The following is a 19,030-nucleotide window of genomic DNA, read 5'->3' as shown; positions in this document are numbered from 1 at the left end:
AGCCAGTTTTGTTACTGTCAGCTTTGCATTTTTGTCGGTTTGGCCGCATCTTGTGACGGAATAACATGCAGGTTAGTGTATAGTACATCAGCCGTTTTAGTTTCTGTAAGCTTTGCTTTGAAACAATTAATGTAGTTTTAAGGCTCAGAACAATGTTTTGTGTTCAGAACAAACAAAATTTTATGTTCTGTGTCAAGTAGCCATGTAATAAAGGGGATAAAGTACATCCAGGACTGTTGTTTTTGCAGAATAAAACTCTGCTTCATGCTATTAACCTGCCTATAAGCCCGTCAGGCTTTATTCTGAGATAACAACCTCCTGGATGTACTTTATCCCTAACATATTGAATCATTGAAATACAGCATATGTGTAATAATGACACTGTAAGTGCGACACACTTGCCGCACGCCTCCAGGTGTTGATGTATGTATAACCTCAGCCCATATGGCCAGGATTTAACCTCTATGGATGTACGAGAAAACAAATTACGCCTCGAGAGACATCTTTATACGCAAAGACACACACTCCTGAGATTGTATACGGTGCATCAGTGTTAGCAGCTGCGCTTGATGCATGAATAATTACACTGTAACATACATTTATTCAGATGCTCTAATGCACACACTGTTAGAGACTCGAGAAGAAGCTCTCCATTTCTTTATCTTGTCATGGAGAACTATTGATCTCTAGAGGCATTTTTTTTTCTCTTTGAAAAAAAAGCTGCTGGAGATAAATTATTTCTATTTTTTGAGTCCTACATTGTGTTGGGATTTGATTTGAGCTGCCGGATGCTCCCAGCTGCCAACGCGTGTCTCATTGCAAATGAAAGCATGTTACAGAATGTAAATTATGATGATGCATTGTTATTTACATTTAATTAAACGAGTAGGAGTGTTCCTGAAAAGTTATTGTTGACGGGAGTTGAATTTTGTATATGTATATTTTAGCCGTCTCTGGTTTTGAATTTGTGTATAGTTTATGTTTTTACAAATGATTATAATTAATTTGTCAAATTTTATTTAAGTTATAAGTCAACTTAAAATATAAGTCAATTTCGCATGTTCAACGCTGTATTTAGTTCAACAAGTTTTTATGTAGGCTACTTTAGTTAGTGTGTAAATACATATTTATTCAGTTTCATTAATTTCAGTGATATTAATAAATACCATGCAGATGAAACAGTTGTGATGTAACAGTTTGTAAAGAAATATTTTTTTGTCTTTCAGTAAATACAGTGCATCCGGAAAATATTCATAGCGCTTCATTTTCTCCCACATTTCTTTGTTACAGCCTTATTCCAAAATGGATTAAATTAATTTATTCCCTCATAATTATAGACACAAACCCCCATAATGACGATGTGAAAAAAGAGTTTTTAAAATGGTTGCAAATTTATAAAAAATAAAAAAGCTGAAAAATCGCATGTGCATAAGTATTCACACCCTTTGCTCAATACTTTGTTGATGCACCTTTGGCAGCAATTACAGCCTTAAGTCTTTTTGAATATGATGCCACAAGCTGGGCACACCTGTCTTTGGGAATTTTTGCCCATTCCTCTTTGTAGTACCTCTTAATCTCTATCAGGTTGGATAGGAAGCGACACTGTACAGCCATTCTTCCGAGATGTTCAATAGAATTTAGGTCTGGGCTCTGGCTGGGCCACTCAGAACATTCATCTTGTTTTTGTGAAGCCACTCCATTGATATTTCGGCAGTGTACTTTGGGTCATTGTCCTGCTGAAAGATAAACTGTCGCCCCAGTCTGAGGTCAAGAGCACTCTGAAGCAGGTTTTCATTCAGGAAGTCTCTGTACATTGCTGCACAGATCTTTCCTTCTATCCTGACTAATCTTCCAGTTCCAGTTGCTGAAAAACATCCCCACTGCATGATACTGCCACCGCCATGCTTCATTATAGGAATGGTATTAGCCTGGTGGTGAGCGGTGCCTGGTTTTCACCAAAAGTAAGGCCTGGCATTCACTCCAAAGAGTTCAATTTTAGTCTCATCAGACCAGAGAATTTAGTTTCTTATGGTCTGAGAGTCCTTCAGATGCAATTTGGCAAATTCCAGGGGGGGAGTGGCTTCCATCTGGACACACTACCATACAGGTGATTAGTGGATTGCTGCACAAATGGTTGTCCTTCTGTAAGGTTCTCCTCTCCCAACAGAAGAACACTGGAGCTAGACAGAGTGACCATCAGGTTATTGATCACCTCCTTGACGAAGGCCCTTATCCCCTGATCACTCAGCTTAGATGGCCGGCCAGCTCTAGGAAGAGTCCTGGTGGTTCCAAACATCTTCCAATCCTGTCCTGTCTTGATGTTGAAGAACGTGAAGACAATTCCTTTGTCTTTATGCTTGGTTTATGCTTTGACATGTACTGTCAACCCTGGGACCTTATATAGACAGGTGTATGCCATGTCAATTCAAGTCCAATCAGCTGAATTTACCACAGGTGAACTCAAATTAAGCTGCTGAAACGTCTCAAGAATGATCAGTGGAAACAGAATCACAATTTAGAGCTTCACGGCAAAGGCTGAGAATTCTAATGTACATGTGATTTTTCAGCTTTTTTATTTTTAATAAATTTGCAACAATTTCAAAAATATTTTTTTTATTGTCATTATGGGGTATTGTGTCTAGAATGTTGAAGAAATAAATGAGTTTTATCTATTTTGGAATATGGCTGTAAAAAATATTCAGCAAAAGTCCGTCCAAGGAACTTGAAAAATGTTGAAAAATGATTAAAAAGCCTTTATAGACATGGCTATTCCTTAAAACTTCACCTATGCGTTTCGGAAAACATTTGCCTTCATCATGGTAACATCAGTGTAACTGTTACCCTGATGAAGCCAAATGTTTTTGAGTGCCTTGGACTGACTTTTGATGTTTATTCTGATGAATCGCTTTCCCAAAAGAGCACACACACATTACTTATGCTACTCTTGAGTCTTTTTTGTTTGATTTTTATTTTTTTAATATTTTTATGATACATATTTATATAATTATATTTCTATACTATATTTATTTTTTTTAATTTATTTAATGTGTTATTTTTGTTACTATCAAAATAAATCACATTTTAGTAGATATCTTATATAAGAGGCTCACGTTGTTTACCAAATCAGTAGTTATAATTGGATTTTGTAAACCTTAAATAAGATAAAGTAATTCTTAAATTTTTTTTAAATATATATTTATATAATAAATAATATAATATTTGTATAATATATTTGTTATTTTATTTATTGTGTTAATTTTTTAGTTACTATCAAAATCATAAATTACATTTTTATTGTATTTATTTATTAAATTTAGAATATTCTGTTCAGAAATAACCCAAAAAAATGATCTGATTCTAAACATTAAAATCACTACTAATGACAATATTAATCTTAATTACTCAATTTTTATTTTTATTTTTTGCATGACATGCATATGTTATTAAGTAAAATATTTAGAAATTAAATACCGTATGTGTGCACAAGTTAAAATATAATCTATAAATAAAATATATACATTTTTGTAATAGTTCTTTTTTGGATAGGGAAAAAAACAGCTTCTCTTTATAATTTGTATGGAGGCATCTGTAAATCAATTTTGTAAGCTTTCAGGCACCAAATAAAGAAGCCATTAAAATCTTCTCAGCCAGCAGAGCTTGCTGGCTCTTTCTTTCCCTGCCAAGAAAAATGTCCTCTGATGTGTTCAAATGATGTTCACAAGTGAAATCAATTTTGCAACTGGACAGTTATTAGGCCTAAATTTAGGGTAGCAAACTTTGAAGAGTTCTGCCAGCCATTGTGAATATAAACTCTCAGTTATAGCTTGTAAGAATGTAGAGCGTGGACATTGTGAACCAAATAGAGATAGAAAATGAAAGAAGTAGCATGTATTGATCTGAGAACTGAGAAAAGTTCTGGCTATTGCAGTGTTAAATGCCTTTTTCCCCCTTCTGAATGTCATGAAATGCCCTTGACATTGACACATAACCTTATGCAGCTATAAGGATCAGTTTTTCATCTTGGTGTGATTTCTTTTTTTTTGCACTGCTGGTCAAATAATATGAAAGGGCTTTATGAATCCTACAATTTATTTATTTTTATTTTTTAGTGACCTTGTTACGGTGTAAACATTCATTATCTACCGAGTAATATTAATTAATAGCATTACTTACTACATGGTTAGGTTAGTCTATTTGTATTTTTATACATAATTAATGTAATCACCAGATTACATAAATTGAATGTGTAATGTGTCCATCTGTGCATCTATCTATCTATCTATCTATCTATCTATCTATCTATCTATCTATCTATCTATCTATCTATCTATCTATCTATCTATCTATCTATCTATCTATCTATCTATCTATCTGTCTGTCTGTCTGTCTGTCCTTCCGTCCGTCCGTCTATCTGTCTGTCTGTCTGTCTGTCTGTCGTTCCGTCCATCCATCCATCCATCCATCCATCCATCCATCCATCCATCATTCTATCCATTGCTTTACCCATATATCTATCATTTTATCTATCTATTGTTCTATCTGTCCATCCGTCTATCTATCTATCTATCTATCTATCTATCTATCTATCTATCTATCTATCTATCTATCTATCTATCTATCTATCTATCTATCTATCTATCTATCTATCTGTCTGTCTGTCTGTCTGTCTGTCTGTCTGTCTGTCTGTCTGTCTGTCTGTCTGTCTGTCTGTCCGTCCGTCCGTCCGTCCGTCCGTCCGTCTGTCTGTCGTTCCATCCAATCCATCCAGTCCATCCATCCATCCATCCATCCATCCATCCATCCATCCATCCATCCATCCATCCATCCATCATTCTATCCATTGCTTTACCCATATATCTATCATTTTATCTATCTATTGTTCTATCTGTCCATCTATCTATCTATCTATCTATCTATCTATCTATCTATCTATCTATCTATCTATCTATCTATCTATCTATCTATCTGTCTGTCTGTCTGTCTGTCTGTCTGTCTGTCTGTCTGTCTGTCTGTCTGTCTGTCTGTCTGTCTGTCTTTCCGTCTGTCTGTCTGTCTGTCTTTCCGTCTGTCCGTCCGTCCATATCCGTCTGTCTATCTGTCTGTCTGTCGTTCCATCCATCCATCCATCCATCCATCCATCCATCCATCCATCCATCCATCCATCCATCATTCTATCCATTGCTTTACCCATATATCTATCATTTTATCTATCTATTGTTCTATCTGTCCATCTATCTATCTATCTATCTATCTATCTATCTATCTATCTATCTATCTATCTATCTATCTATCTATCTATCTATCTATCTATCTATCTATCTATCTGTCTGTCTGTCTGTCTGTCTGTCTGTCTGTCTGTCTGTCTGTCTGTCTGTCTGTCTGTCTGTCTGTCTGTCTGTCTGTCTGTCTGTCTATCCGTCTGTCCGTCCGTCCATATCAGTCTGTCTGTCTGTCTGTCGTTCCATCCATCCATCCATCCATCCATCCATCCATCATTCTATCCATTGCTTTACCCATATATCTATCATTTTATCTATCTATTGTTCTATCTGTCCATCCGTCTGTCTATCTATCTATCTATCTATCTATCTATCTATCTATCTATCTATCTATCTATCTATCTATCTATCTATCTATCTATCTATCTATCTATCTATCTATCTATCTATCTATCTATCTATCTATCTATCTGTCCGTCCGTCCGTCTGTCCTTTCATCCTTCCATCCATCCTTCCATCTATCTATCTATCTATCTATCTATCTATCTATCTATCTATCTATCTATCTATCTATCTATCTATCTATCTATCTATCTATCTATCTATCTATCTATCTATCTATCTATCTATCTATCTATCTATCTATCTATCCATCCGTCCGTCCGTCTGTCCTTTCATCCTTCCATCCATCCATCTATTGTTCTATTTATTGTTCTATCATTCTATCTTTCATTCTATAATTTTATTTTTGATTCTATCATTCTATCAGTCTATCTATCATTCTTCTATCATTTTATCGTTCTTTATATCATTTTATCATTCCATCTATCATTTTTATCTTTCTTAGATAGACATTTTCATCTTAGACATTTTTCTTTTTTTCTTTTATCTTTTCTTTTCAAGCAAATAATGTCAGAAGTTTTGAGAAAAGGCATTCCTGTTTGATTCAAATACAAAGACAGTATGCCTGCAAAATCCTGGAGGGACTGAAACGTATATTTATATAAATGTAAATCATTAATATAAATGTAATATAAATATTAAAGAAAAATATGACATTTATTGCAAAGTGAAGACTTTTTTTTGTGAAGTGGTGTGTTTCTGACAGCACTAGACGATCATGATCTGTTGTGTTGTGTGGTTTTAATGACTTAAACTATAAAATGAGCTGCAATTTGATGTTAATTTCTCCACCAATATTAAAGGCCCTGTACAAGAATAGATTGTCTCAAATGAAACCCTTGCTGCGTCCCGGGACAGTGGGTGTCCCAGCGGGTGCAGTGTGATCCTCTGAGCTCCACATTTTCTCCTCTCTCAGCACGCGCGTGCACTTTCTGATGTTGACAGCTGTGATTAAATGAGTTTGCTGAGGCTCCATTAGCAGAGAGCAGGAATTCAGCACTTTTACAGTGACAATGGAAATGAACTTCAGGTTATGTGCATGGGTTTTGCTGTTTCTTTTATAAATAAAAAAAATAATTGCTCTTGTTCAATATTTCACAAAAACTGTTTTCAGTCCACAAAAAAACTGACCTGCTTCTACAGGCAATGAGCCTCCACAAACCACTACAGAGAGATGCTCTTTACACACACACACAAAGTGAAACACAGCAGAACACAGAAGATTGAGAGCGTTGGAATAATTTGAAATATTACTTTAAGATGAAATTGTTGTGTACAGTAGGTCAGTGATTTAGCTATTTGGATCTTAATAATAATAAGAATATACAATACTTAATAGGTTTTCAATTAATGAGTAATTGTAGTGGCATGGTGGCTCAGTGTTTAGCATTGTTGCCACACATCAAGAATGTCGCTGGTTTGAGTCACGGCTGGACAATTTGGCATTTCTGTGTGGAGTATTTATTGTATGTTCTCCACATGTTTGCATGGGTTTCCCGCACAGTTCAAAGACGTGCTATGGGTAAACTAAATTGGCCGTAGTGTATGAGCGTGTGTGTGTGTGTGTGAATGGAAGAGTGTTTGGGTGTTTTCTAGTACTGGGTTGCTACTGTAAGGGTATCCGCTGTGTAAAACATATGCCAGAATAGTTGATGGCTCATTCAGCTGTGGTGAACCCTAATTAATAAAGGGACTAAGCTAAAGAAAAATCATATAAAATAATATGCATAAATACAGAATAAAAAACGTAATATATGTTATGCAAAACTGTTTTTTGGTCTAATTTATGATTTTAGGCTATGTAAAGTTTAAGAAAATTTTTAGCACCCCTGTGGAATTTTATTTCCCAAGTGACATTATATGGAGCAAGGACATTGTCACAGTAGTTTCTATAATATATATTTATTTTCTTTAAGTCTGACTACAAGCAGTTTGCAACTGCACCCACCCCCTTCCCTAAACCCAACCGATAGTGTTTCCAAAAACACAAATTGACCTGCCCAGCACTTCTCTAAACCCAACTCAATTTTCACCACATTTTTAGATTTTATCACGTTCTCACCCTGTTATTTAGTTGTTTAATTTAATGTGTGGCTTTTGTTTTTGTCTTACCTGCTTTCTGGAACTGTTCTTCACTACACTTGAACCTCATTGTCTTGGTCAATACTTCTCTGTGTCTCAAGTCTGCTGACAAATGCGACGGATCAATAAGCAAACTGGTAACAGCAGGAAAGCCATCCACATGGAGGTAAGTGTTCAACTGCTAGCGTGAAAAGCCATATATACTTCTGGCTACATAATTCACGATCTCAGAAATGTATATAGGGCTCTGTTTTCAGAATGACCCCATGTTGCAACAGAAAAAACCACTGTTGTTGACTTGCCTAATAAAATAAAATAAAATAAAATAAAATAAAATAAAATAAAATAAAATAAAATAAAATAAAATAAAATAAAATAAAAATGTATATATATAAAATAGGAAACAACGCAACAGTTTGCATGAATATATTTAAGTTAGGACAACATCTAACAAAATGAAATTCAGACAACAAACTTTATTATGTTTGCCTAATGACCTTTTCCTCTTCAATCAAGCATTTTACAAAGCATAAACTCAATTATTTTTAAGTATGTACTGAATTACATGCCAGTTTTCAAGTTTATAACCTCAAATAAATTAAGTAGCTGAAATTGTTTAATTTGTTGTTTGTTTTCAAATTTACTGTTCATTTCGTTGTTTGTAAGAAGTACATTTAACAACAACCTTTTTAGTTCACAGTAATTTTTTATTTGCTTAAAACCACTAATTTTCAATGTTTTACAAAACAAAAGCAAGTACTGTCCCATATAAACAGTATAAAAAATAACAAAAAACATGCGTGGACTTCATTAGTTTGGATAAATCGGGTTATCAACCCAATTTCTTTGGGATGCTAAAAGTTAAATATTGTTTAAAATTATTTGACATATATATTTACCTTTAAATTAGCTGCATTTAATTTTAATTTTAATAAATTAATTTTAGGTTGATGTAATTATTAATATTTTCCTGTTTTAAAAATTGAAGAAAATTATTCTGGCAACTTTAAAATTTTTAATCTAACCAGCAAATTAGAAATTTTAAGTTACAACAATTTGTGTGGTAACAGACCTCTTGAGTTATTTTTTTACAGAATGAAATAAAATGAAATGAAATAAAATGAAATAAAATAAAATAAAATAAAATTAAATTAAATTAAATTAAATTAAATTAAATTAAATTAAATTAAATTAAATTAAATTAAATTAAATTAAATTAAATTAAATTAAATTAAATTAAATTAAAGCATTTAAATTGCACATGAGTAAATACTAGTATCTTATCAAAATAACTAGTAATAAATATACTGCACTATAGTGTAAATATAGTGTTAATATGACAGACTAAAAATGTTTATAAAGAATTCATTGATTTGAATTAAATTATTAGAAATATGTTATTAAAACATGTCTTTAGAAAAAAAGCACTAGGGAAATAATTTGTGACAATTTTTATTGCAATAGTAGACATTATATTAGTTTAAATGTAATTAACAGATAATAAACAATTTTGTTAAAACAAAGAATAAAAATTAATTAATATCAGAATAAATAATTTAAACAAGTGATGGAAATTAATTATACTAGCTAAAGCAGAATTGTCTCACAATATCAATGGCATATATGCTTGAAATTTCAGTCATTTTTGCTAGAGAAGGCATCATGCTGTGTCTGTGTGTCTAATGTCCCCTGATGAGAATTGCATGTTTGTGCTTCTTAGCTGTTCTACACCAACAACAAAAAGACATGCGTCACTTCAGAGAAAACACAGGCCCAGTGCTGCGTCTCACTGCATGATGGGATACAGAGCTCACAGAATTTAAAGTTTGAAATGAAACATCAGAAGGAATAAGAGTCAGCAGGATGAAGTAAAAGAGTGAGAATCTTCTTCACCCAGAGAAACCCAAATAACAAAGATTAATGCATCATAATAACATGCAAATTGCTTGTCAGTCTGGTTGCGAATTGCCCAGCTTGCCCAGAATGTTTCACTTTGGAATTATAAGGTTGCTCTAGATATAATCCATTTACAGTTAAAGTCAAAATTATTTGCCCTCCTGTGATTTTTTTTTTTTTCCAAATAATAACAGAGCAAGGAATGTTTCACAGTATTTTCTATAATATTTTTTTCTTCTGGAGAAAGTCTTATTTGTTTTATTTCGGCTATAATAAAAGCAGTTTTTAACATTTTAAGCTTAATATTATTAGCCGCCTTAAACAATATTGTTTTTGACTGTTTACAGAAAAAAAACACTGTTACACAATGACTTGTCTAATTACCCTAAGCTGCCTAATTAACCTAACCAGGGGCGGATTTAATGATTTGGGGGCCCTAAGTAATTCCAGCCATGGGACCCTTTTAATCATAAAAACAGCTTCTTATATAACTCAATCTCTTTTGTTTTATCTTCATGCCATATTTACATTTTAAATGATTTGTTTCTTAAAATTAATTCATAATTAAATACAAATAAATTGAAAATAATAAATTTTTATTTTATTTTTTTTAACTAAAAAGGTGTGTTTAACTTTATGCAGTGCTGCGCAGATGATCGAAATTTGTCTTAAAGCAGTGCATGCCAGTTAGAATTTTGTCTGGCTTGGCGTTGCGCAGATGTCACCGTAACATCTTGCATCAAAGTACCACGACAGTGTTCAAAGATCGGACGATTGATTCAGTCAGTGTGGCATTTGAAGAGTGACTGCGGGAGCTGCGATGACGACACCGATAATAAACGATTGTGAGTTCACATTGTGAGTTGTCACAGCATGACAACAACCACGTGTGGTTGGGGTTTATTATTGGACAACTTCCGGCTCACAAACTTTAAAACAAATAATTAACTTTTTATGCCCTCTCTATCTTGTACTTATGCTTATTAAATAACTACAACACTTCTATTACATATCATCTTTCATTAAATAATTTGTTAATAAAGGCTAGATTGTTTGCATAGGTTTATTCTACCTTTTTAATACAGACTACTTACTGCATTCAGCTCCATGAACAATTTAAATGATATTTTTAGTGAATATCTAAATATAAATTCAAATAATTTTACAGACTTGTAATAAAAAAAAATTATCATTGATCCTGACACCCTAAATGTTTCTTAACAAATTAAGTTATAATAATATTTTATTCAATAATTACAAAATTATTTATATGATTATATTTTTGTCTCTGTCAAGCCATTTATGCACAAATTTTACAAGTGACATTGATGTTCCTGCTCTTTCTGGGAAAATTTCTATTTACAGTGTAGCTCACTTATTTTAGGAATGTACTTTTTGTTCAATCCTGGATTAAAGTGCTTTTATAAAAATGCTTTCATCATCCAAAATAATCTTAATCATTGTTTAAGACTTAATCAAAACACCTTGTTTTGGGTTTTACACTAATATATACTGAAAGGTTATATATATATATATATATATATATATATATATATATATATATATATATATATATATATATATATATAACCTTTTAGTATATATTAGTGTAAAACCCAAAACAAGGTATATTTATATGCGCAAAGTCAACTTGAGAGTGAAATCTGCATTAGTCTGCAAAGAATTGTCTCTCCCTTGACCATTTGCTGTTTTTGCAACTCAGCTTGTCCACAAATGCGGTTTGCTGGCTGTACTATATTAGGGGGAAAGTCTGCTGCTGTCCAGCCTCTTCAGAGAATCACTATTATTACTTATAGTTGATGATTTTTGGTTTCACTCCAGTTTTTTTGGTTTATATATAACGTCGATTTATGGTGACTTAAGCACTGTGCATACTTTTATGCTGTTTTACAGGGTTTTGTGGTTCTTTTTGGAGTTTGGCAGTCACCTGTGAGTGATCATCCTCATAGTACTGTATATCTGAGGTTGAGTAATTGATTTATTTCATGCTTAATCTTCCAATTCTCTCATCCTTTTAAAACTAATCCTGTTGCCATGATGTTTACATTCCTTTATTAAGCAGATGCTTTTATCTAAATTGACTTGGAGATGACCAACACAGCAACAAAAGCCATACATCCTAAAGAGCAACTGTAACAAAGGGAGTCGAGGTACAACAGAGTTGAGGGCCCAAATGCAGTTTAATAACTATTAAAATTATAAGTCATGCAGGCATGGTTAAAACAGGAAAAAACAGTATCATGAGGAAAATACAAGTGGCAAAACAACATAAATAAGAAACAAGGCGGGCTAAACAATAGAACCCTTTGTTAATGCTACAGGGTAACAAGACTCAGCAAAGAGTGTTTGTGAATGAGGTGTCTTCACAGTCTTATTAATCAGTCTACGATGAGCTTTCAGCTGTGAGTGTGCACAATCAGGGCGAGAACTGAAACTGATGTGTGAATGAGGTGCATGATAGGATTTGTAGTTCATATCAGTGGCAAATTTGTAGTCCAGGTGATTTGCAAGACCTTGATCACTGGTGATCATGGCAGTAACATTGGAAATCCTAATAAATGCAGAGTTTCTTATTTTCTCCAGCGGATTGATTGATTGACTTTTGGATTTAAGTTTTCCCATTGACATTTTTAAAAAGTTAACATTACCATGAATGCTAATTATTTTCCATTTATGTAGTTTAGTTCAACATTTCCCTATCTAAAACAGCTATTCAAGACATTAAACATTACTGCTTAATATTATTGTTAGTAACAGTAATGCTTTTTCCCTAGATTTGGGATTTTATTTTTGCACTTGTTTGAAAAATCAAAAATATGTGATGTTTTAATGTTCAAAATAGTGCTGAAGGAAATGTTTTGTACTTTACTGCGAAGTCATTATGTGTCAGAGCTCTTTATACTTCACAGTAAAGTCTTTCTGTTTTAATGCTTTTGTCAGTTTGGTAAAATATAAAGAAATAAATCATGTGCTCGGATAAAAGATGAATGCTTGAGTAAATTAAGCATAGCTACCATGAAATCATAAAACAAAGAATTATTTTTTACTTTCAGTGATGTCTGTAAATTTCTTCATGAAATTATATGGGGATCATTTTAGCTTTTTTTGTTGTTGTTTTTATCCAGATGAAATTCAGATTGTGTCAGCTTGATAGTTTGAGGATCTTCCATGTGAGTATATTGTGGTATTGAATCTCATTCAGTCTTTTTTATGTTATGTGTTCCTGATTTTAGTAAACGGCCACCAGTTGATATGTTTTCATCCACCTTTTTTATTTGCATTTTAGAATATCACATAGAAATACAAAATCAGTGGTCTTAAACTTTTCCTGGAGGGCTGCAGCTCTGCATAGTTTATCTCCAACCACCTTCAATTCACACATGCTTAATAGTCTCTAGTAGTTTTAGACACCTTGATTAGTTGGATAAGCTGTGTTTGATTAGGGTGGGAGCAAAACTATGCAGAGCTGCGGCTCTCCAGGAATCGAGTTTGAGACCTATGTACTTTATAGATTTGCGAAGATGTGAATACATTTTGAAAATGTGCATAAAAAAACTTGAGTAGGATGAATTTTTAACTTTTTATCAGATAAGAAAAGTTGTGCATAAACTATGAAGGAAACACATTTGCCGAATAAATTCCAGGATGTTTATCAAGAAAGTCTTGTAATTTTGTTTTAAGAAATCATACAATTATAAAAATTGTTGTGATGGGATGGCATTAATAGACACACCAGCAAACCAACCACATTACACAAATCTGTAATGCTGTTTTGCTTATTCTAAAATCCCTCAGCCAAAGTCTGTAATCAAAGTGGTTCAGTTTTATTACCTGCCACGATCACCAACGATGTAGCACTTGCGGATCGCTGGAGAACACTCCTTGTGTATCACATAAACTCAACCAAGGCTCATTATGAATACGTACCGCTGTATACATTTCTAGAGAGTGGAAAATAAATGGGAGAAGGTACGTTTTTTTTTTTTTTTTGCAGGTTTGGTTAACCCACCAGAGACCGATGTGTACTTTTTTGAGATATTAAATTTTTCTCACGAGTGCCATTTGGCCTGCTCTTCTTGCATAAATTCACCAGAGGCCGCTGTTGACTGACTGACTGACCGACCGACCGATACCCACACCTACCCCCTTCCCTAATTCTAACCGATAGTGTTTTAAGAAGCAATACAGAAAAAGTAAAGACGTCTGATTTTTACAGCGTTTTTACCACATTCTCACCCTGTTATATACTTTTTTGTTAAATTTTTTGTCTTTTGTAATTGTTTTTCCTGCTTTTGCCGGACTCAAACCCTGTTGTCTTGGTCAACTCCGCTCTGCATCTCAAGTCTGCTGATGTATGTGGCAAGTCACTGGGCAAACTGGTAACAGCGGAAAAGCCATCTACACGGAGGTAAGCTGGTAACAGTGGCGTTTCACTGCCCCGTAGTGTTCATATTAAAGACAAAATGCAGTCATGTACCTCTGGCTACATAATTCATGCTTTCTAGAAATGTATACAGGGGTACGTATTCATAATACAATGGTGTTGCATGAACTACTAATCCCATCGTCTGCACTTCCACACCAGTTCCAGATCACCCCTGATTACACACACAGCTGAAGCTCTTGAAGACTGATTATTTGGACTTTGTATATTGTTCAGGTTGTTTTGCCACCTGCCTTAACCTCTTCACCTGTTTCAATGACCATTCTTTCAGATTACCTGTATGCTTCAGTTTGCTGCTGTATTTACCTTGCCTGTCTGACTTTTTTAAATTGATTTGCTTTTTGATCTGCATCCCAGTTTCTACCCTAAGTCATTGTTACAGAACCTTCTAAAACTTTCTTGAGCAACTGTGTAGATGGAGCTTCTCATTCCACCAAAACCACTATAAGTTTATCTTTATCTTTTGAGGATTGAGATATTTATTATAAGAAAAAAGGGCCACAGTGGTTTCTCTTACCAAAGAATTTATTTTTTTCTTTTTGATATTTGGCCCCAGATTATCAGAAAGTGATGATTTAGTTCTCTTTGTTCACTGTATGGCAACAAATGTTTCTTTATTCACAAACGGTTTATGTGATAATCCAGTTTTGAACATATATTTAATTAGTTTGGATGGAAACCTAGCCACTGTCTCTTCTGAATTCTATATAAAGCCCTGGTGTTGAATAAAAGTGGCATTTAAATTACAGACTCAAGACTTATGATCAGTAATATAGGGTATATCAGTCAGAGAACATGTCAGGTATTAAAACAGCTCACCATAAAAGTACAGCAAAAAGGCTGTATTGGTTAAAAAAAGGCAAGTGCATTAACTGTTGTGAGTCAAGTGCTCGGAGTTGTTCCAGACGGAGTTGTTCCAGACAGTTCAAATGGAGATGGAAAGATCTTTACTACTTTGACATACAGTGAAAGTGAGGGTTTGGGAAAGTGGTTTTGTGCCTTTTGTGTACGAGCCACAAGGTGCCATTGACTTCTGGGAAGAATAGGCATTTAAAAAAAATATGTATTGAAGTTGATGCAGGCAGAAACTGCAGCCAGTGGAGTGGGAATAACAAAAGTGTGACACGGCTGTTTCTTGAGCCTGTTGGAAACCAATCAATGCACCTTGTTCTGGATAATAAAATATGGAGGTTATGATTGCACATGCAGGAAAGCGGAGTAACAAAATAGAGGGGATGAGGGATGGTCAGAGCACAGAGCAAGTTTTGTGCATGATATAATAGTAGAAAAGATCACTATTCTTCTGTTACCATAAAACACAAATCCTCCTGATACCTTTCCCTGAGCTCCTTTTTCAAAGGAAAACCATAAATATTGGTGCATATAGACACTGTTGTCTCTTAGCATATTTTTTATTTACTTTACATTTCTTCTTTCCACATATGGTTTCCAAAACAACTGCACTTAACTCATATGGTAAAACAATAGCAACAGTACTCTTCTTCAAGATATTAAGAATGCCCAATAAGTGCAGAGTAGGAGCATGTGACCAATCAGAGCAGAGTAGGATCATCTAAAAAATCAGAGCAAAGTACGACCATCTGACCAATCAGAGCAGAGTAGGGTTATCTGAACAATCAGAGCAGAGTAATGTCATCTGACCAATCAAAGCTGAGTATGGTCATCTGACCAATCAGAGTAGGGCCATCTCACCTATTAAAGCAGTGTAGGGTCATCTGAAAAAATCAAAGCAGAGTATGGTCATCTGACCAAGCAATGCAGAGTAGGGCCATCTGACCTATTAAAGTAGTGTAGGGTCATCTGTTCAATCAGAGCTGACTAGACTGATCTGAAAAATCAGAGCAGATATGGTCATCTGACCAATCAGAGCAGAGTAGGGCCATCTCACCAATTAAATCAGTGTAGGGTCGTCTGACCAATCAGAGCAGAGTACGGTCATCTGACCAATTAAAGCAGTGTAGAGTCATCTGAAAAATCAGAGCAGAGTAGGGTCATCTGACCAATCAGAGCAGAGTAGGGTCATCAGACCAATCAGAGCAGAGTAGGGCCATCTGACCTATTAAAGTAGTGTAGGGTCATCTGTTCAATCAGAGCAGAGTGTGGTCATCTGACCAATCAGAGCAGAGTATCGTCATCCGACCACTCAGAGCAACGTTGGGTCATCTGACCAATCAGAGCAGAGTAGCGTCATCCGACCAATCAGAGCAATGTTTGGTCATCTGAAAAAATCTGAGCATAGTATGGTCACCTGACCAATCAGAGCAGAGTAGGGTCATCTGACCAATCAAAGCAGAGTAGGTTCATTTCACCAATCAGAGCAGGAAATCTGCTTTCAGCCCCTTACTTCTGGGTGGAGGTAACACACCATTGACTAATTGACGATCACTGGGAAACACACATGCACATACACACTATGGGCAATTTAGCTTAGCCAATTCACCTATAGCACATGTCTTTGGACTGTGGGGGAAACCAGAGCACCCGGAGGAAACCTACTTCAACACTGAACAGGCAAACTCGAACCAGTGACTTTCTTGCTGTGAGGCGACAGCCCTACCCACTTCTCCGCTCTGTTTTATGCTAGTGTCAAAATGAATTTCTGCTCAAAACCTTTGTGCAATCAATAAAAGTAAAGTAAAGAGCAATCAGAGCAAAGGAGGACCATATGGTAAAGAAGGCCCCATTTACACCTGACGTTAACACATTTCTGTCCATCACAAGTAGATGATGCAAAACACAGATGTAAACAGTGTCTGAAATCCCCAGCAATGAGCTCTTCCTCAGAAATAAAGAGGAGCAAAATGAATTTTAATTAAATGAATTTTAATTAGTGGAGTCAGGACTAATAGTGGGCGAAGCAGTGGTGCAGTAGGTAGAGCTGTTGCCTCACAGCAAGAAGGTTGCTGGGTTGCTGGTTCGAGCCTCGGCTCAGTTGGCGTTTCTGTGTGGAGTTTGCATGTTCTCCCTGCATTTGCGTGGGTTTCCTCCGGGTGCTCTGGTTTCCCCCACAGTCCAAAGACATGCGGTACAGGTGAATTGGGTGTGAAGTGTGTGTGTGAATGTGTGTGTGGATGATTCCCAGAGATGGGTTGTGGCTGGAACGGCATCTGCTGCATAAAAACTTGCTGGATAAGTTGGCAGTTCATTCCGCTGTGGCGACTCCGGATTAATAAAGGGACTATCCCGACAAGAAAATGAATGAATGAATGAATGAATGAAGACTAATTGTGGAATTTTATAATAATAATAAAAAAACATGCCTTCATTTTTGTTCAGATTGAGTGTTAGTATTTAACGGATGATTGTCTTGCAATGATTTCTGTAGTATTGTGGTGAATGTGTCATTACTTGGATTGATTGCAGATTTTCTAAAACTCAAAAGAGAAGAAGAGCAGGATGAATTATGAAGGCAGGGGTCTCAATGAAATCTGAACAAAAGTGGTCACAAAAGATTAATTTTAATGCTTGTTAACAGCAGTCAGAATCATGGCTCAGACACTGAGAGAAAAGAGCTGATTCTGCAATGTTTAATTTGAGAAAATGACCTTGGATGGAAATAAACTATTTTTAGGAGACCTCCAAAACAAAATAAAGATTCTTTGAAATAACATAACATGTGGCATTTTTAGCAGCTACATTGAATAGAAGCTTTTTTCTGTTCTTCGTTCCGCATGTTCTGACAGCCTGTCTGCATCTGCTGATACGCTCCTAATGACGCATTATAAATATTAACAAGAATGAGGCGAATAAATCAATCCCGCTTCAGACAGGAATGACTGATAAGTTCTAATTTGGTTCATAATGTGTTCTGTGATTGTAAATGTTGTTTAATAATTTCCCCTGAAACACGTTTCAGAGGTATTAACCTCAAACAAATAGATTTTAAATGCCTCATTAATGTGAATGTGGGGCGGCACTAATCGCTGCATTCAAATTCAGGCCTTGAGCTGCTCGACGAGTCTTAGAGAGATTCAGAAGATTCCTGGACGTTTCAGGGGCTTGTCTATGTTTCTATTGTTATATAGGTGAGATCTTCATCTAATTGAGTCGTTCAGCAAGCTTTACACCTAATTCAGAAAAGCTTAACTGCATAAACTACCTAATTAAGGCTGATAGAGAGAGCATGGGAAATAATACTATGATAACAATATTACTAAAAAAATCTAAATGCTAAATGAAGGAAAAACATTATCATTAAAAAATGTTTTAGAACGAGACACCATAAATAAACAAAAAAATACAATTAATTAAATTAAACATTGAAATGTCATTTATTTCTTTGGTGGCTGCATCATTTACATGAATTCTTTACAACATCTGCAAATATTACTGCAACAGCATTCAGTCTCAAATATGCTGGATTAATGTCGAGTTATCATTAGTATGTAGATATTAACATTATTATTATTTCATTATTATGTAAGGTAGAAGTCATAGAATATGTATAATCTGCACCCACACCACTCAAAAATAAATGAATAAAAAAAATATATATATATAAATTATATATATAATTTTATTAATTATTAATTTATTGAAATAATATATATATATATATATATATATATATATATATATATATATATATATATATATATATATATATATATATATATATATATAAACACACACACACACACACACACACAGGGTGGCCCATTTAAATGGATACACCTTTAAAAAATGGGAATTGTTGGTGATATGAACGTCCTGTTTGTGGCACATTAGTATATGTGAGGGGGCAAACTTTTCAAGCTGGGTCGTGACCATGGTGGCCATGTTGAAGTCGGCCATCTTGGATGCAACTTTTGTTTTTTTCAATAGGAAGAAGGTCACTTGACACATCAAACTCATTGGGAATTTCATAAGAAAAACAATAGTGTGCTGTGTTTTAACTTAACTTAATTTTTTCATGAGTTATTTACAAGTTTCTGACCACTTATAA

General features: G+C 34.6%; 1 protein-coding gene across 1 annotated transcript in view; it reads left to right on the top strand.

Annotated features, from left to right (window-relative positions):
- The window catches only part of LOC147841174 (uncharacterized), an 89,547-nt gene extending 79,992 nt beyond the window's left edge, over positions 1-9,555 (top strand). Inside the window, exons 2-4 of the mRNA XM_087279930.1 lie at positions 4,769-5,032; positions 5,561-5,824; positions 9,424-9,555. Coding sequence (XP_087136056.1) covers positions 4,769-5,032; positions 5,561-5,824; positions 9,424-9,555 — 660 coding nt within the window. The remainder of the gene's footprint in view (positions 1-4,768; positions 5,033-5,560; positions 5,825-9,423) is intronic.
- The last annotated feature ends 9,475 nt before the right edge of the window (positions 9,556-19,030 follow it).

Source organism: Danio rerio, chromosome 13 (genome assembly GCF_052040795.2).
Source record: "Danio rerio strain M-AB ecotype USA chromosome 13, GRCz13ab, whole genome shotgun sequence".
NCBI classification, from domain to species: domain Eukaryota; kingdom Metazoa; phylum Chordata; class Actinopteri; order Cypriniformes; family Danionidae; genus Danio; species Danio rerio.
Note: the sequence above shows the minus strand (reverse complement) of the source record. Positions and strands in the feature narration are given on the sequence as shown.